Source organism: Lethenteron reissneri, chromosome 20 (genome assembly GCF_015708825.2).
Source record: "Lethenteron reissneri isolate LAM-NWPU_2019-01 chromosome 20, ASM1570882v1, whole genome shotgun sequence".
NCBI classification, from domain to species: Eukaryota; Metazoa; Chordata; class Hyperoartia; order Petromyzontiformes; family Petromyzontidae; genus Lethenteron; species Lethenteron reissneri.
In genome coordinates, this window is record NC_083798.1 from 14,622,538 (window position 1) to 14,643,508 (window position 20,971).

At 48.2% G+C, this 20,971-nt stretch overlaps 1 protein-coding gene across 2 annotated transcripts in view; it reads right to left on the minus strand.

Annotated features, from left to right (window-relative positions):
* LOC133344834 (retinoic acid receptor beta-like) overlaps positions 1-16,055 on the minus strand; it is an 83,704-nt gene extending 67,649 nt beyond the window's left edge. Inside the window, exons 1-2 of one of the 2 annotated variants that reach the window (XM_061555061.1) lie at positions 15,783-16,055; positions 7,080-8,484 (exon numbers count right to left, since the gene is read on the minus strand). In XM_061555061.1, the coding sequence (XP_061411045.1) occupies positions 7,080-7,458 (379 nt within the window). In that variant the 5' untranslated portion in view covers positions 7,459-8,484; positions 15,783-16,055. Of the gene's footprint in view, positions 1-7,079; positions 8,485-14,841; positions 14,980-15,782 lie in introns of those variants that run through there. The other variant, XM_061555062.1, reaches the window with a different exon arrangement.
* Between the last annotated feature and the right edge of the window lie 4,916 nt (positions 16,056-20,971).

Genomic DNA, 20,971 nt, shown 5'->3' on the forward strand with positions numbered 1-20,971 from the left:
TTGAATCGGGCTGAACAGGTATATTATATATATCGTAATAAATGGGACATTCACTAATTGTGCAATGACATGCAGTCTGCTGCACATATTACAATGAAATATGACTCGACGCCTGTGGTATGACTAACACAATTTACGCTCGCCTCTAAGTGGCACGTATTTAAATCGGGAAAATCAAAAAAAACACTGGAACAAAACAAAGCATCCAAAATAATTAAGAGTGTCCCTCCACAAGAACCCTCTCTCCTGAGCGCAACTTAACCTCGCGACACCTGCGTAAGAGCTTCCTCCATAAATTTACGTCCGTTAGTGTTTGCAATGGGGATAATCGCTAATGGGTAGTTTTCAAGCTACACGCCACAAAATCAATATCCCACCACCACACTCTCACGACACGGACTCCTGGGTACCATTGCCGGCCATGGTGGGGAAATTCCCTCCCCGAAAACGTCCAATCCATGGGATTTACAGCCCCTCGCTCGGGCCAGGGCTGGCTGATGTATTACTCCTTGCTCTTTGATTAAGACAAATGAATTGTCACGCCATGAATCTGGTGGATATACACGCGGCATGTAAGGCCATCCGTTCAAAGCATTTGCAGAAGCTTTATAAATCAGCGGCAAACATGAATTATGAAACACTGCAGATTGCAAAAATAAATAAACAAATAAAGAAAGAAAGCCCTTGCAGTACATCATATGTCGACTGCACAAATATACATTTATTTTCATTTTTCGCCCCCTTTTTGGCAGAACGTGCGGTTGGCTGTACTGCAGGTCGGAGCTATTGGTTTCCGGGAGTTTGCTCATATTTACCGTGAATCATTTATTTCCGCAGCACTTTATTAGGAGAGGGATGTTGTAGTCCGTGTGCCCATCTCTCCCGCGCGCTCATCACTAATTCACGCAGCCCCCGAGTGTCCGTGCGAGCTCGTGGCCGTTGTTTAAGCGAGCCCATGGGCTACTTATTGCTACACCCGCGAAATATTACGCCCGTTAGTCTGGCCATTCGAGGATGCTTGACATGTTTTCACGAAAACAACAAAACGGTTATCGTGCCAATCGTTGTATAAACTCGCCAATGGCCAGGCTCGTGTATGTATTTTTTCGTGAAAATGCCACTGATCTACTTTAAAAAAAAGCACTCATTGCAAGTATTTTAACAAACGTGGGCTCTCCTTGGTTATTGGTGATAACCTTTTGGTGTCTCTGCCCTGACCTCCCACCCCACGGACTCCATTTTCACCCTAATGCAGTTCTCAATCTTATATAAAGCGTACTAAGATGCGGTTGCGCTTAGACGCCATGAATGCATCGTTGTATTGTTGTCGCTGCGGCGTAGATTGTTGCAGTTGCACCACCCGGCTCTCACGCGCATTTTTCGGGGGTTGCGTTCCGTGCCGTTCGGCATGATGTTCGATGGTTTCGCCCCGCATGCTCGGAAGCTGAAAACGCTCTCAGAACGTGGAGCGAAAAACGTTGGACGTCTTGCCAAACGACACAAATAACACTAAACTAACGATTTAACAATTTGTACTTTACCAGGTAAGGCCCACTGAGCTATGTAGCTCTTTTCAGAAGCAACCTGGCCACAAATGATAGCTCAACGAAGCGGCTTATCTCATGTGAAAATGTATAACAGCCAAATACTCTAAACGCATGTTGGTTCTAAATGTGGAGGGAAAAACAAGTGGACCTGGCGAAAAATCCACGTGACCACGGGGAGAAAGACATGCAAACTCAAAATATACAGCCATCAGGGTCAGGATCGAACCGACGACCTACTGTATACCAAGTGAAGTAGTTAACATCTCACCACCGTGGCGCCCCACAATCAGAGGGCTCAAATGATTGTTGCTGCCATTTAAAAAATATAACGTTACACGACGTGCCGGCAACAATCAGTGCGTGCGTGTTCGCTTTGTTAATGTGTGCACATTTCTCCTTGCAGTCGGATGCAATGAATGGGGGGCCCCTCTAACAGACTGGTTTACCAGCTTTTCTCGGATTTGCAAGTGGCTCCCCTCGCTGCTTATAAACTCCAAGACCGAGTTACGAAACTGAAGTAAAAGAATATCATTTGTAAATCCTGCTGGATGAGAGAGCTTCCCCACACAGTACGGATCATGGGGATTATCTGACCATGCTTCACAATGCCGGTGAGTGTGTGTTGGTGAAGGCGGGCAAGCACGAATGTTGGAGCACATGCACGACAATGGACTTGACTTTCTTAGCCCTCTACTGGCAGTGGAGTCTTGCTGTCTATAACAGCTGCTGTTAAGCACTACCAACGTTGGTACCTGTGACACACTGCAGGAAGTGGAGTAGAGTCAAGGATGTAATGGACGGGCACAGAGAAAGGAACGAGAGAGGATAAATTATGGGAAACAAAGGGGTAAGAGGATGGAAAGGGAATAGAAAAATGGGAGCAAGGGGTCAGGAAAGAAGAGGATAGGGGAGAAAGAAGCTACATCAGGGCCTCGAATCTGCACGGAGCAGTGTCTGTTTTCAGTGGGTGGGGGAAAGGGGAGAGATTCAGAGTGGGGGTGGCCGCACAGAAATAACGTGCATTACGGGAGGCCTGAGTTCATTTAGATATATATCGATGGGGGGTTACCAATCCAGTGGCAAGGTTCAAAATCCGGCTTATCATTTGAGATCCGATGAGATCCGAGTGCATTCTGGGAGAGTTGGTCACAGGCAATGGTCGGAGTTACAGTGTGTCAACACATTCCGGTCTCATCCGTGCAAGAGTGTTCAAAAATCAGCACCCATCTCCACATTGCTCCAATTCAGTGTCTTGTTCAGGAAACCAATGAGAGATCCCACGTTGATTTACTATCACCGTTTTTGTAAAGGGAGACCTGCAACACCACACTGACTACAGCGAACAGAAATGTAAGGGGCCATCCATTTAGTAGGTACGCAAAAATCTGTCAAATCTTGACCCCCCCCCCCCCCCGAATGCTATAGAACGGCCGATATTCAATCCACGCAGAAACGCTCAAGGATTAATAATATTAAAGTGTTTAAGCAAACAGATAGTCCACCGCCGGCTGCATTAAATAATTAAGTTGCGTACCTTTAAAAGGTGTGTCTGGTGTCTGCTAGGTTCAAACGCCGACTGAACGCAGTCGAACAGGTGACATATTATAGGAATTTAATCCCACTTTATTTTGTCCCATAACCGATTAGTTTCTATCTTGACTTAAAGTTTTTGTGACTGCAGGAATTCATTTTCTTTGGGTCTTTCGGTAGAACTACGACGCTTCGATCGAAACACAAGCAATCGTCATCAGGAGAAAAAAGGGGGTAGGATGTGACCCCTGACATGCAATTCCTCAGCGAATACAAACCAAGCTGTGTCTGCAGCAGTAGTTACATTAGGGAAACTAAGCGATATGTCTCGGACCGTGTTCGTGAACATAAGGCAGATCTGAAACACGGTAGGACCAATACCTCGGCCGTGGATGATCATTGTTGTAATGCGGTGGGCTCACACGAAATTGATTTCTCTAAGACGAAGGTACTCTGCAAACCCACTGGCTATCAACAAAGATTCGTTCATGAAGCCATCCAGATATATAGACAGAGACACAATTTCAACCGAGAAGATGGGTACAAACTGAGCAATCATTGGAAGGACGTTATTAACCAGATTAAGTCATAACTGGCTGTGATGTTTCCATCCTACCTTCTGATGTTAGTGGTTATTTTCGACTCTCCGATTTTACATTAAACAGGTTCAATGTCACACAGCCGCTGTCGATCATATCCTCCATGTGGCGGTGGCGCTGCGATCTTACATGCTTACTGACATGCTAATCTCTCACATTACAATGGCCACCACCGCATGCGATCTTACATTGACATGCTAATCTCTCACGACGCAATGGCCACCTCCGCATGCGATCTTACATTGACATACTAAACTCTCACAATACAATGGCCACCTCCGCATGCGATCTTACATTGACCAGCTAATCTCTCACGACTCAATGGCCACCTCCGCATGCGATCTTACATTGACATGCTAATCTCTCACGATGCAATGGCCACCTCCGCATGCGATCTTACATTGACATGCTAATCTCTCACATTACAATGGCCACCACCGCATGCGATCTTACATTGACATGCTAATCTCTCACGACGCAATGGCCACCTCTGCATGCAATCTTACATTGACCAGCTAATCTCTCACAATACAATGGCCACCTCCGCATGCGATCTTACATTGACATGCTAATCTCTCACGACACAATGGCCACCTCCGCATGCGATCTTACATTGACATGCTAATCTCTCACGACGCAATGGCCACCTCCGCATGCGATCTTACATTGACATGCTAATCTCTCACATTACAATGGCCACCTCCGTGCCCTCGTCGTGGAGGTAGCTCTCCGATCTTACATTGACATGCAAATTTCTCACTTTAACATCACTAGCCCCGCCCACTTCGTCTATGACCCTTGGGCTACACCCATTGAAAACCTTTCAAACAGCCTGCCTCAGCAGCTTCCCCTCTCTTTTTCTCCTGATGACGATTGCTCGTGTTGCGATCGAAACGTCCGTAGTTTTTTGTTAATAATTTTTTGTTCTACGTGACTTTACCAAAAGACCCAAAGAATACGACTGGTTTATTTTTGTTGTTCTTGTTTACTAGCTTGCGGCCTAGCTTTACACACAGCTTTGTACAAACAGTTATTATACTTGACCGTGTTATCCATCCTGACTGGTTATTAAAAAACACGTCTATTACGATCTTAAAAACACGCTAAAAACTCGGTGAACTAGTCTTTATATATAAAGTGCGTCGACTGAACATCTGCTGCAACAGTAGACCGATGTACAGACGAGTGTTAGTACTGAAGTCCGGGCAGCAGCAGCAGCAGCACGAACAGAGAGCACTGCGGCAGCTAAAATCTTGAGTCAGCAGCAGTCTGCAGTGAGGCCAGATTGCAGGATGTGTAATCCATGGGGCAGGCCGCCACACTCTGTCAGACTCACTGCTGAGCTGCGTGATAGCTGCAGTCAGGGGCACGGTGGCACACAAGTGACACCTCTCCCACAGTCCCACTTCTCCCGGTAGTACTTGTCTGACAGCTGAAGAAACTGAACTGTGGCTCATTTGAAGGCCAATGTAGACAAATTATTACTGAGGTTTCAGCCCCCCCCCCCTATTTCCTATGGGTACGTACATTGTCAGTAGACCCCCCATATGCAAGCATACGCATTTGGGTTAACCTCTCCCCCCTCCATGCGTACGTACTAAATGGATGGCCCCTAACCAAATTTTAGGAAATTCTCTTCTCACATCATGGCACAATTGACACGACTTTTAAAGGGGGAGGGGAGGGGAGGGGGGCAGGTGGGGGGCAGAAAGAAGGGGGCTTTTAACCCCCCCCCCCCCCGCCTCTTAGCGGGGGGGGGGACGAAACGTTACATTAGCCCCCCACTAAAATTCCCTGTGGGCTGCAGCAGAAGCCAAGCGACATAATTTAAAAAACACGAAAAAGTTTGTATTCACACGATACACCGTTAAAACAAACACATACGGTACATTAATAATGCATATACTTGCATTAATATTGCATTAATAATGCAATGGTTTGTACATTACTTAAGTTAAAAATAGTTGCTTAGGGAACAGACGCTGTAGCCAGGGGAAGGTGGGTGGGGGAAATAAAATAATGAGAGGCTGGGATTGACGGCCACGCCGCTTGAATGTTAAACCGATCCTAAAAAACTAAAACTAAACTATTTTTTATTTTACCAGGTAAGGCCCACTGAGTTACATAGCTCTTTTTCAGAAGGAACTTGGTCACAAATGAAAGCTTAACGAAGTTGCTTATCGGTGAAATATACACGTGGGAGAGAACATGCAAAGTCCAAATATACAAGCGTCAGTGTCGGGATCGAACAAACCTCCTGTATGCCAGACAAACTAGTTAACATCTCACCACCATGGCACCCCGATATTCGCCCCATGTCCTCGTCCACTCGGCTACAGCTCCTCCATGCAAGAGATACTACCTTGTCTTCCATATTAACATCTGCAGTGTCACAAATCTCCCCCAAAAAGACACACAAGGCAGATCGTTCCCTACCCCTCCATTTATACAATGGTAGAAACCGTTTGGTGATGCTGCAATTGACAGCGATGCAGAAGCTCACTTATCCAACAAAAAAAATCAACACGTTCGTAAACAGCACTGTGGCCTTCAAAGGAAAAATATGATAAATGACGTTTCAGGCAATGGGCCTTCTCCACAACACACGAAGCCACTTCATGCTCGTCACTAACGCTGCCATAAAATAAAAAAATACGAGAGACGACTTTTTCGGGCAATGATCCTACTTCATAGCACGAGGTGTCATGTGCTATGACGAATACAACGTTTCCTGATAGATATATTTTCCTTTTCAAGCCACACAGTTGCATTGAGCAATTTTTTGTGGGTTTTCTTTATAAATATACAATGGCAGCATTGCCTGTGCACCACAGTTTTTTTTTTACATCCATTGTATGGCAGATGAAATAAACTTCAGGAAATGGTGATTCACGATTGAGATCACGCTGAGAGGCTCAGGGCCTTCATCCAGTTGGTGGCAGACCATGGCTGATGCTTTAGTAACAACACCCCACAAAGGTTTAACTGCAGTAGCGGTTCTCAGAGTGTGGTTCCCGGTACCACCGGGTGGTCTGCGATGGTCCTCCAGGTGGTCTGCGAGGCTGTGATGCAAATGCTGGTTGATTTTACTCATGATTTTTTTTATTGATAATAAATTAAGTTAGGTAAACTACCCTAATTAAATGCCACCACCTAAAAGGAAACCCATTATAGCTGCGTTTAAGAAGAAAAAAAAATGTTCCGGTAATATGAATAATTTTCTATGACTGGTATTTATAGTGAATGCGTTTTGCCACCAGGAGTGGGGAGGCTGTCTGGTGTTCGCGGGACAAACAAGTTTGAGAAACACTGAAGTACAGGAATCAAAGCAGACCCTCATTAACAACAACAACAATACTACAACGGCTTAAATACCACTGTGCGAATACCGTGTATTACTCACTGCTGGGCGAAGAGCTCCCACCACATCCCATGGGCAGTGGAGGAGGCGGCAGCAGCACGGGGGCAAGGCTAGTGGGCGGATGCGGACTGCGCAGGTGGTGCTGTTGGAGTCGTTGCTGCTGCTGCTGCTGGAGTCGCTGCTGCTGGTGCAGCTGCTGCTGGTGCTGCTGCTGGTGCTGCTGGTGCTGCTGGTGCTGCTGGTACTGCTGGTGCTGCTGCTGCCGGTAGTGTCCCGCGAGCGATCCGGGGAAACTCGCCGGGAAGAGGAAGGGGTACGGCACAGGCATGGGAAACCCTCCGCTGGCACCATTCGGCCCGACGAAGCCTCCTCCTCCGCCGGCGCCGCCACCGCCGTTGCTAAGGCTGCTGCTGCTGGCCATGGTCACCGCGGCCGGCGACCGGGTCGGGTCCGCTTCACGCACGCGAGCACGCGAGCGCGCGAGCGTCCTCACGCGCTCGCCCGCATATCCCCACGGCGTCGAACACGCTCCCTCAGCGAAATTCGCAGCCCCGTCGCGCCTCCGATGTGGTCATTGATGGTCCGAACGCTGCGCGACGCTAGCACGGGGAAGGGCGTGGGGCGCTGCCCCCCGCTTGCCTCCGCGGAACTTCTGGACTCGGCGTCAGCGGCGCAGGTAGCATCGTCGGAGGAGGGCGACGGACGGCGGTTGCGAGTCCCATGCACTGTCTGCCGGGACGGTTCACCGCGCACTGCCGCGCGAATGCTGCGCGTCCCGTCGCTTGGTTTGTATCATTGCAACGCGACGTTTCCGAGCGGGGGGGTGAGCTGCAGCAGCGACCGCGTGCCAGCAGCCACCGTCCTAAGCCACGACCGTGGCCACGGAAGAGCAGAGCGAAGCACAGTGAAGGTTCAACGAAGTAGGGCGCAGTAATGCTGCTGGATTCGGTTTGCTCAGCTATGCTTCACAGCCAAACAGTCGTTGGCATTCCCAACACAAGTGGAAAAAAAAACATTGAACCCACTGAGCCTTAGCACAAGTCAAACCGAAGAACAATATCCCGGTTTTTATGTTCAGCTTCAAGTCAGGGTCTTCTGACACGGTAGATTTGCATTCCTAATTACGAGCACGCGCAAAAAGATCTTGCGATGATCACGGCAGTCGTTCCGGTTTCCCGAGTTTGCGAGATTGAAGCCAAAACAAATCCACCCTTCATCTTCCACGGTAGCGTTGCCTCCGCGGGCTCCAGGAGAGTGAGAGGGGCTCTCTCGCTCTCTCCCCAGGGTCTCGGTGCTTTCACCCCTGGCGTCAGCGGGCGAGGCCACGGATCTGCTGGCGAGTGGCGTCCATGCGATGCCCAGAGGAGGAGGAGGAAGATGAGAGCTGCCGCGCACCCCAAGCTGACCTCCGACCCCCAAAAAGGCACTCTTCAGTCACGGTCCAGTCCTGCCACCCGCACAGCAGAAAGGAATGGGTTAAAAGTGCCCAAGTCTTGCGATTAATAATTAAACCTTCAATTTGCATTTTTCCTCCACCTTCATCATAAAGACAAATTTCCTTGAAACACTGATTAATGTGCTTCCTCGTTTGATACTAAATGCCCGTGCAAAATCGCTTTTAACCAATACTGATGTATATGATTTATATTTATTGTGCCTGTGTGTATCTAAGTGGATTAAATACATAAATGTATGTATACATGTACACAGTGCTTGTAAAGTGAATGTACATGTAGAATCAGGCTGCTGTTGAGAAGACCCAATTCCTGAAATGTCAGCTGATAGTACACTTTTTCTGTGTTTGTGATAAATGTGGCAAGTTTTTTTTTTAAATATTACATTCATCTACCACTGGTGCCTTGACCAACCGACGCTGCCGAACGTGGCGAAGTACGGTCACACAAGCCCCACAAACTACACGAGCGTGGTGAAAGGGCTCTCATCCAGCAGTGGATTGACGACAAAATGACCGTACACGTATGGTATACGACTGCCACTGCAGTCCCTTCATTGTTGTTCCCCCACAAGTATAGCCGCGTTGCTGGCGGAACAGTGTCTTTAAATAATTAGATCATCCCATTAATATATTTTACCCTCAGCTGTTTAAAAAAAAACGAGGATATATCTGCGCCTTATCAATTTAGTTCGACCAAATGTAATTAATTTTTTTACTTCATGTTGGAATTGAGGCAACCCCCGCCCCTTCCCCAAGCCTCCGTGTGCCTCGTGGGCTCATTTTAATCAACGCGGCGTCGTCCTCTCTGGCTCCGGCCCGGGGGGCTAAGAATGACGAGCGGCGAGAGAACGCAGACGGGACGACTGCGGGCTCGCGATCACGGCCGACAGACACCGAGGCTCGCCAGGTTCCTCGGCTAATGCGTCCCTGCTTAACGAGCAAGAGCGTGGTGGTGGCGCTAAACCGTTTCATTTCTCCGCACAGAATAAAACGGCTCTCAAGCGAGCTTCTGCCAAAGCACACACACATTTTTTTTTGCTTGTTCTAAATGGATTTCCCCCCGGCCTTTTAAAAGGGGATGTTGTATCCCCTTTAAAAGAGCACCAAGCCATGCAGGAGCATTACACATGGCAGAGCCGAAATTAGATGAGTTAACGCGAACTTAAGAATTGACAAATTCATATGCGGCAAGAGCCTTAGACAATCAGGCACTGGCAAGTGGCACGCCTAAATTCACTTTAAGTGGGGGGATAATATTTGGCCTCTTGCCTCCGTTTTGACTCTTTAGTGAACATGGCACAATGTTTATTTTTCATTGCGAATCTCTAATTATTTAATGATGAGGACTGCAGACCTGGATGGATGACCAATGGCAGTGCTTGCACACGGAGTTCCTTTCTTATCCGTACTAAATGATCCATATTGCGCGCATTGTCTCACGTGATACGATTCTCCCGTATGTGGTGCAACTTTAATCATTTACCATGCGGCTTAGGTACTCGTTAAGGCTCGCTACTAACGACAAGAAGTCGTTAAGCGGGTTGCTTCTATCTCTGGGGCAGTTTATACTCCATCGTAACTGCAGTGAACATCCTACACCCATCATCCCGATGATGGTTGAAGTGTGATTCGCATGGCACATTGGAAAGTATAATAACGTGGATTATTCCTGCAGGAAAGGCTCACTAAAGCCTCAAGACTCGTATTCAGGAGAGACATGCATTCGCAAGTTTTAGCCAGGAGTACTCAAAGAAAATCCCGATGCATTAAGAGGGTATAACGATAATTGGTTGGCAGAGATGCGTGCGTACCAAAGTGAAAGTGATGTCCCACTTCAGACGAGAATATCAAGGCTACGCTCGTCTCCTGTTCACAACCCAGAGCCAGTGGTGGGAAATTCGCATTCCCATGACGGGGGCAAGGCCATCCATAGGAGAACCACTGTTGACTTCTCCACAAAGTGGTACTTATTTTATAGACCCCTGGATGGATGATGGGCTGAGTCTATCCCCAATCAGGATTGCGGCAGGCTGCCAATTTTCAAACCCTTTTACCGCATATCGATTTTCAGAGCTAATCACACCACTTCATACATTTTTCTGAAAAATAAAAAAAATGTGGATGTCATTTTTTGTTGCTTTGAAAATCGGTATGCAGTAAAAGGGTTTACAGACCGGGAGCCTGCCACCTACATCAGTGGGGAGGGCGAGTTGGTAAGTATGCAGACGTGTCCGTGGGCTGTCAAATATTCGGATGGCTTCATCAACCCATTTGTTGTGACCGTGATCTCCTGGCCTCCTCGCGAATCTCTACGTGATCCACCAACCCGTTTGCCTCCCCAAAGGGCTGGAATTACGGGCAAGTGCCACGACACATGGCTGATCTATGGGCGTGTGCAATGTTTATTTTGCAAAGAGGTAAGGACCACACAGGCTGAAGCTATGTCCGTACCTCTATGTATATTGATACCGCCCAGCGGCGCGTGAATGTAAAAGCATTGCACATCACTTCGCCCATGACCAAATCGGCTGGAATGCGCCAGGTCTCGTCAGATGGCGGAAGCTAGCCGGGCGGGGTTCAGCTGGATATGGATAGCGCCAACCACGCAACACAGGTTGCTATAGACTTTGGGGCTACGTGGTGGGCAGCAAGTCAAGTGAGCAGTACAGCAAAATCGGTTGTTCTACTGCACTTATATGCTCCCACGACCACGTCCCCCGATTTCACCGACCCGCACCGATCGGCACGGTTGAAGTATGGCCGGTGACGTTCGCCGCTCGTCGCAAAGGTTCACGGTTCAATTCCAGTGGCCGCCCTGGTTACTAATGCCGGTGTGCATTCACCGTAATAATACCACGTGCCATCGGCGCCACGGTGGACATTAAAGATCCCCCCAGCGAATATAAAATTTAAGTCCATGTTCCCACGCGCGGTCCCCACCTGGGTGAGACAGTGAGCCCAATTTCCCCCCCCCCCCACCCCCCGTCCATTCCGTTGATTGTACAGGCGCATAGATTTTGGATTTTTCTTTACCTGCGGAGTTTCTATGCGCCTCTTCGTACGTCGCGGTTTATGCTCTGTTTCGGGCTCTTGTTCGAATATAATGAAAGCATTAAAAACCAATAACCCATGGCGTCGTTCGCAATAGTTGCCCATTGCGCGTTGGGATCATGGGTAAAAATTTGCCAAGTTCGAAAATCAACCTTTCGTGACTTAGGCTTTTTTCGGTAAAGTCACGTAGGTAAAAAAATAAAAATAATAAAAGTAATAATATAAATAAAATAATTAATCACGACGTTTCGGAGGCACACAAGTCTCCGTCATCAGGTGGGATCGTCACAGCTAAAATTACTGGACCCAGTGATATGTTTAAGCTAAAATTACTGGACCCAGTGATATGTTTACTGGATGCAGTAATTTTAGCTGTGACGGTCACACCTTATGACGGAGACTTGTGTTTCCTCCGAAATGTCGTGGTTTATTATTTGATTTCTATTATTACTTCTATTAATTTTATTTTAATTTTTTTACCTACGTGACTTTACCGAAAAACCGACGAGACTGTATTGGTCTCTTGAGTTCTCAACTTGTTAAACAAAAATAAACTTGATGGTAAAATAACCCTCATGAACGACACAGTGTGTATGGGGAGGCCTTCATCCAACAATGGATTCCCAAAGGCCTGTTTTTATGGAACTTCGTGTTAAACCCAGTGATATGTTTGTCAGCAACGCCTTATTAAACCCTGTAGACTGCTGGGCATACTTAATACATTCTGATCGTGGGTACTGAATAAGTACACTGACACAGTGGGGGTCGTGTGGTCAGCTCTGTGCCTGACTAACTTTGTCTCTCCAGCTCTGACGAACCATGATCTATTCGTTTTAGGCTGAGTAGATCAGGAGATGAGCCGTGGCACAGTGGTTAGCGTACTGCACAAAGAACCCTGCATCCCGAGTTCGATTCCCGCCCATGGCTGATGTCAGTGATAAGTGATATTAGAACCGGTTTTACAGTCTCTATCTACACCAACTGGTACTGACCACCATGGTAAATATAGAAAACAAGACTCATGACCGGCATGACATGGAGAGGAGACCTTCATCCATTGGTGGATTTGAGAATGGGTGGATTTCTTTTTTTACTTTAATCTCAATTAGACAGATGCCAATTTACATGTGTATTGTGTGTGGCCAGGAATTGATTGAAAGCAGCGTTCTCACCATCCCAGCACAGTTCTATAGTCGTACACGCGTGAGAATTGTATGTAGTGTGAAAGCCGAAAAAGGCTTCCTGAACAGACAGGGCCTCGCTTAATCAAATCCATTTACGCAAACTAATTTGAGTTTGGCATTTGTAAGATAATTTCTCCAGGAACATTAAGCTAAAGCGTTAAACAGCCTGCTTGCAAGTAAGGCTTTAGCGTGCACATTTGCAATTTGGAAGAGAAACATTATGAGAACAATGTATTTTCTGAATTGCAGTCTCTCAAGCAGACCAATGCGTTCTCTTTTGGGAAAACATCAGCTGATCAGAATACTTTGGGCAGTCACAGGGTCCACGTCTGAAGATATGTCACGGGCAGCATCAGCAGCAGCATTAGAATCAGCAGCAGCCATTCTCACTCCACTGCTGGATAATCAGTTCTCCACGAGGCCCAGGCACGTGTGTGCTTTTACTCCTGGGGCGATGGCAGCATCCCCTACGTCCACCCAACTACCACAAGCAGATGCAAATGCACCACGTGCACACACACCCACGCAAACAATGTTTACTACGCAAGACCCTCCAGTGTTTCCTTCTTGTTGTTGTTTTGAGCTGCATATTGCGCTATTTTGCGCGAAATGCTGCAAGCCAAAAAAAACTCAGGTCGCCGGGTTCAGGCACAAATGCGCGACACAAATACACGTGTGTGCGTGTATGTGCGTGTGTGTGTGCGCGCGCCCACACACTGTGTTGTGCGCAAGGCCCTCCAGTGCTCTTGTTGCCAGGCTGCATATTGGGTTATTTAGTGCGACGTGCTGTGTTAACAGCAGCGAGGCACTCAGGTGCCCAAGGCGGAAAGGGAATCTCTGCTGCTGCTGCGGCTGCGGCTGCGAGCTCATCGCGCTCGGACCTGCGCGGTGGCGGCAGCGGCGGCGGTGCCAGGTTTTCTCGGAGCAGATCGGAACGAATCGTCCCTAATTGCAAGGGACACGAGGGGAGGGGGACACACAACCCCCAGTTCAGAGTTGGTAGATAAATACCAGATGGCGCCCAATCTAGCCGAGGCTCAGGAGTAGATCATCCCACCAAAGCCACACTGATCAATTAACAATTCATTCCACACGGCGTACGCGGGGTGTGTGGGGGGGTGGGGGTCAAGCCGGGCTTCACGTTCTGTCGTTCTCCATAGCGAGTGTCATTTGTGGGGTCGCGCGCGGCACGTGCACGAGCTCAGACGCGCACACGCAGAGGCGGTCACGACTCCTCTAATTCCACGTGACATGAGACACGTATCACAATAAGGCGATGTTGCTCCACGGTGGCACAATGCACGTTAAAACAACACCTCCGTGTATTAAGCCACTGTTCTCGCACAGTCTGCACCGTTGTGCCTGGGTACTTGCCCCCTACCCCTCCCACCCCCCAACAGGGAGCCAGGGGGTGGTGTGAGTGAGCGGCAAGGCTAACCAGACAGACCAGAAAACCGTGCCAAGCCTGCAGGTACACTAATTGAGACCCCTCATAAAGGGCATGAGGTTCATGCGCGTTTCACTGTGCATGCTGCATAGTTACACACCACACACACACCACACACATACGCGCACGCACGCGTGCTTTCACAGCAAGAACCTGCTTTTTTACACACAGTAACGAGCAGTCTTAAGGTGCCGGAGGTATTTCGAAAACAATGGAGAGAAGAAAAAAGGAAGTACAGTAATAATTTGAAGGTTTTTGCACGGTTTTACTCAGGAAGGTAAAGCCAGGTGAGGTCAAGATTATTCGGACCGTGCCACCTTCTTACTTAAGGTGTCTCTCGTTCCGTGGAACATCTGACTCTCACCGAAGAACTGCTCTCACACAAGAGCTGCTGCTGCTGCTTGAACACTCGGAAGACTAAACGACGATGCCAAACTCGGTTTGTCGGCCTCCAGCTTAAACACCGACACGGAGCGACCACGAATATTTCAAATGTAGCGCATTCGTTTTGGAGGGATCGCACTCGTATAACAACACGGCGCCGCAACAAGAAGAAAACGCGACGGTTTCTTTCGCGCAGCGCTCTCCGTGAGAAACAACACCAATCAAGCGCGCTACACTTCTTTTGCGAACGCACACCACCAAGAAACAACAACAAAAACCCACCATGGGAAACGGGCACGGCCCTCCGCATCGCGTTGCCATGCGCTTGGGTGGGCACACTCGGCACTTTCACTTCTCTCTCCTGGGCCCCCACCACTCCCCGGTACGGCACAGCAACTGGCACGGCTTTTAGCGGCATAGCATTGCCACCTGTCCTGGCATTCCCAGCATCATCCTCTCTTTAAGGCAGCCGTTGTCCTGGGAATTCTGTGAAGTCTTCCGAGAACATTAAAAGTACCTGGATTCTGTCAGCCGTGCGATGACACACCAACTTGAGCAATGCAAGTGCCGTTATTCCCTCCTTCCAGCAGTACTGTGAGGATATTCTTCGTCTATCTTCCCACGCGTGTTTACGTCCCGGCCCTTTTCTTTTAATACCTCGGGAGGGAGATGGCAGCCGTGGAGCTACGAGCGGCGAGACGCAACGCGTGCACACCCCGAGAGAGCGAGGCCAGGGGGGGGCGGCCAGGAGGAGGGGTGGCTTCTCTCCCCGCCCCGTCTCCCGTCCTCATCCGAGCGGACAATTTGATTCTCCTGCGCCGCTGCCGCCGCTACCAACCACAGGCCCTCCTCTCGTCCTGGGAAGGGGCTTTTATCACTCCTTCTTCCCCAATTACGTTAACAAGCATGACGTGATTGTCGTGCGCGCTCCGTGAAAGGGGAAACAAGCTGTAAAATTGTACTGATGAGTCGCTCGGCTGTATTTACGCACTCACACAGAATTAACCCCGAACAAGTTGTACGTGCTAATTTGGCAAGTTGTTGGCAACGGCGTTTTTGGCGGACGTTGTTTATGCGAGTAAAAAAACAACCAGCGAAAAATTCGTGCGAATTCTGGGGATAAATCCGCCGGCTGTTAGGAACTTAAAAAAAATCCACCCGAGGCGCACACACACAACAAGCACGCACGGGCTCACTCACTCACTCACTCCGCTCGCCCTCACCTTGAATTAAGCCGTCAAAGTGACGGCCAGGTCAGTTCTGGGCAGTAATGGCAACAAGCCGTGCGGCTTGCGTCGCGACACGCGCCGCTCGACGACTCCGCCGGTTGCCGACAGGAGGACCTCGGCTCGCGCCGCGGGCACCTGGCCCTTGCCCCGTTCCAACCCGAGCGCGCTTGACCTGTCCCTGCCGGGAAGACGTTCTGACACGGGCTGGCTGGATGGCTGGCAGGACCTCCCCTCTTGCCGCTCTCCACCACCACCGCCGCCGCCGCTCGTGCACGCACACCAAGTGACATCGCGGAACGAGAGGCCTGACGAACCACTTTTGCTTGCGGTTGAGACATCCCCCCGCCCCGCCACCCCCCCCCATCCTCCCACCATCCAAACCAGCCCCAAACCGCCCCCAACCCTCCACCACATGGCGCACGCACGCACACACGCACGGAGGCCCCGCGAATGAGCACGGAATGAACCCAGCCGACCTTACCCCCCCACCCCATGTCGTCGTGCCCCTTGTCTGGCTCGCGCGGGGTCACGCGGGGCCGTTTTTAACCAACAAAAAAAACGCGAAACAATGGGAAATAAATAAAAGGCATGTTTCAAATCCATTTCCTTTCCATATAAATAATCGGCATACCGGCTGTGCATATACTCTACTGTACGTGGAATACGGTTGCTGCCTTTTCCTCACTGTAAACCAAAGAGCCGGACTGACGTCTCGGCACGGGCTTTGTTATCAAACCTGCGGGTTGAACTGGGAGAAAGTTCAACACGGCAAAGCCGGTACCACACCTCGGTGCGAATCGATCCATGCTGCCACCCGGAACACAGGTGCCATTTGCCAGACTGTCCGGGTCAGATCCAGATACGAGGCAACCCTCAAGTGGCACCAGACTGCAATAATGAAATGTGGCAACATGTGAAACATTATTTGTTTTTTTATTAAATATAATGCATCCAAAATGCATAAAATGAAAGATTCGTCATGAATTTCGATTTAAAGCTTTCGTGACTGCAGGGATTCATCTTCTTTGTTATTTCGGTAAAGTCACATAGAATGGAAATAATAAAACATAATAAAATAATATTATTTTATTATGTTTTATTTTTATTATTTTATTATTTTCATTCTACGTGACTTTACCGAAAGAATCAAGAAGAAGATTCGTCATGCTTTGCTTTCTAAGAAAGCCCTGAAACTAATTTTTGCAAGTAAACAATTTGTCATCACCTTATGAAATGATAGTTTCAGTTTTTTGTTGTTGTTAAGCAATTAAACACAAATATGCCTCAAGATGCCAGAAAACAAGATTGAGAGACCAGCTTGAGGAAATGGTCAGAGGGACCTCCGTCAGATCTCACAAGTTGTACTCTACATCTATGTTGTACTCTAATTATATGCCCCACATCTATCCCCCCCTCACCCAACTTAACTTTCTCCCGCACCTCCAATTAGCACGGTTGGCTACGTATGGTACAATAGAAGTTTAACATACATCCAACCCACACTGCACAGCGCGGTGAAGTATGGTAAAATAGCACCGACAACAGTGCCGTGAAGCCCTCATGCAGAAGTAGTTTGACTCTGGGGCTGTGCATATACATTGTGATTACGTCACGACACACGTGACACTATTTGTAAGCACACCATCGACACCAAGGTTAAAAAAAGTTTTCGTTATCTATTAATCCCCAAGAGGACCACATCCCCACTGCCCGTGTAACGCCATGAATGTGAACTCAAAACAAGGCAACGGCACAAGAAGCATTGCAACAAACGGTGCGATCGACCAAGACCCGCACAGCCGGCGCAGGTAAAGGCGCGTCCCTGCAATTGCGAACTCACGCCACTGCTAGTGGACGGGCCTCCACCAGAGGTCGCAACCGGGTACCCGATACCCGTACCCTACCTGATACCCGGCTACCCGTACCCGGCCAGGTACGGGTACGGGTAGGCCGTGAGTCACTGGTGAGTAACCGTTTGTCACTCATTTCGGGTAGGGTACGGGTACCCGTACCTGGCTGGGTACGGGTACCCATTTGCGACCCTGGTGCGGCCAGGTACGGTTACGGGTAAGGAATCAAAACCCGTTTGCGACGTCTGGCCTCCACTGGAGGGAGCTTTATGGAGAGAGCCCTCATAGACGACATTTGGCCGACTCGTCCATGTTGGCCAGAGGTCCATTTGTACGCCTGGCCGGACAGAGTTGGAGGGAGCAATATATATTATTTGAAAAAAAAACTTGCCAATTGTTTCAAATGCCGCGCCGGAGGATGGAGTCAAACCGGAGACCTCTAGGCCGCAAGTCCGGTGCGCGCTGCTCACCATCTCCACCGCGGCAGCATCCGCACATAGCACAGCGTTCCTATACATTGTATTCTTTGGCGGTAATACAATGTATAGGCGCGGCATGTCTGCTTTTAGGAAAAATAGAAGGCAAACACCGCACACAATACGAACCGCCTGGCTGTGGCAGCGTGTTTTGTGCTGCGGGCCACTTAGCGCAATGCAATATTCCAACAATAAAACAACTCCACTGCACCACTACGACGGGTGTACTGAATTCACAAGGGGGGGGGGGGGGTGGCGGGGGGGGGCTGCTGGTCGTGGCTCACGCGAGGCGGAGCGACCGCCCGGAGAACAACGAACGCTTCGTCACAGGCGCTGCAAATCGTTGCTTTTTCACTGGCACTGTTTGCCCGCCAGGCAACAGTATTGAAATGTCAACAGAGGCGATACAGGTGAGCCCAGGTTATGCGTGAGTGCACACTGAGGAGTGGAGTGGGTCTGGAAAAAAAACGCAGACAGAGAGAGACAGGAGAGGGTGGGGGTAAATACCTGACTGACGTGTCAGGAGAGAATACGCCATTCTAAGTCATCACTTCACCTGAACAAACCTCAATTTACGTCGGAGAATCTGTGCGGCAGGTGCTGCTGTTGCTGCTGCTTCTACTCCTGGTGCTCGCTCGAGATTGGCTTATTCTTCGGCCCATTCATTCGCCACAGAGCAAACACCAGATTTGAATAAAAGCCAATTGTCGAGCCACTATATCCTTCTTATTTCAACGTTACGGTGTAGAGCAGGTGAAGCCTACATCCTGTTATGGCTGGCCGGTGCGGTTAAAAATGTCCCCATTGAAACAGTTAAAATAACAAATTCAGTTTTAGTTACACCAATTGTACGTAAAAGCAGGGGCTGCGTTGTGTATAAACAATAAATGCTTCCAGAAAGGACAGTGAAAGAGTGATCTTTAAACGAATACAGCTTTTTGTCAGTCCGTTGGTGAATGAAGTGCCCCCCTGTGTGGGTTTTTTGACAATGTTTCACCACACTAGTTAGTGAAAGATGTTGAGAAGAGGGGTGGGCCGAGGATCAATTCAGGTATGACTTGCCACTGATGATTAAAACATATATATACTGCCCGTTCATGCGACTGTGGTTACCCTGAACGGACCACGGAATGCATAACGGCTCAACGGCCAATTCACAAATACGAGAGATGACATCTTCACACGCCGATACAATACAACCACTGCCGACCACCTCAATGTGAAGTTGTAATTGTTGCTCTACATCAGCATCAGCGATATACGAATATTGTCTTACCATAAAATCTAAAATTAAATAAGAAAAGGGGGGGGGGGAGGTTTATTTCCTTATTATTTGTTTTATCTACTACTTACTTTTCTTATGCTATTCGTCTTGCGCGGTTGCACTTTATCTTATGCGCGGTTACCATACTACTTTGCTCAGTCGGTGTTCACCGCCGAGGTCGTGACGGGTTTCTTTCATCGTTCCTGTTGCTTCACGCCCCCTGTACTTGTTACCATTCTGCCGTAACGAAGCACTGATGGCTAAATTTCGATGTAAAGCTTTCGTGACTGCAGGGATTCATCTTCTTGGTTCTTTCGGTAAAGTCACGTAGAAGGGAAATAATAAAATAATAAAAATAAAAGATAATAAAAATAATTCTCTCGACGTGGTTTTCACCTGCGGACGGCTGCTTGCGTTGTGGCCGAAACGTCGTGAGAATTATTTTATTATGTTTTATTTTTATTATTTTATTATTTCCCTTCTACGTGACTTTACCGAAAGAACCAAGAACACCGATGGCTACTTTTCTTTTTGAGGGTGATATTGGCACAGCAAGTAAAGGTTGTTCGATTGATTGAAGAAGATGTTGTCAGCCACGACCGGGAATTTATCTCGGTTCGCAGAGTTCATTGCACCACGACTCGGCCCACATGGTTTTAAAGTCAAAACATGTTCACCGGCGCTCCGAGGTGCAGTAACCATATTAATAAAAAGTATGCGGCCCTTGCACCCCCACCTTCTCCGACCATTATATAAACGGAGTGGTAGCTCCTACAATCTCTCATTTACTTGATACAGCCGTCGTGGCTGTGACGGTACCACCTGAAGACGGAAGCTTGTGTTGCCTCCGAAACGTCGTGATTTTTATTTTATTTAACTTTTTAATGTTTTTACCTACGTGACTTTACCGAAAAAACCTAAGAATGTGCAGTGACGTAGCAAAGGCAGTGGCCGTTCTGTACTCATTATGTCAATCCCCAAGTGTTGCACAACGCTCGCTGCGAGAAATGCAGCAGGAATGTGGAAAACAAATTATCAAAATATACAAATGCTTCTCAGATATATTAAAAACTGGGCAGACCAAAATATTTCATAAGAGGGAGGGAGGGGGGGGTGTGGTGGCACAGTTGTTGCAGTATGAACCCAGAAGTCTGAGTTGGATTCATGGGCACAGCTTGCTTGACTGATGTGTGATCGCTGAAGGGTAGACACAGGTTCACAATGAATGTTACCCGTACTCGCAGTATATTCACATTGACTAGAATATAGAGTGTTACGATATTGAAATGTGTATGAAATGGATAAAGACATTAAATAAAAGCTTAATATTATTTTAAGATGATGTTTAAAGTACAGGACCAGATTCCCAACATTTAATATTTTGGTTTAAAGCTTTCGTGACTGCAGGGATTCATCATCAGGTGTGAAATCACACCTGATGATGATTGCTTGTGTTGCAGTCGAAACGTCGTGAGAATGTTTTATTGCTTTATATCAATATTATTTAATTATTTCCCTTCTACGTGACTTTACCGAAAGAACCAAGAATATATTTAATATTTCCAATGTTTAATATATTTATCTACTACATAT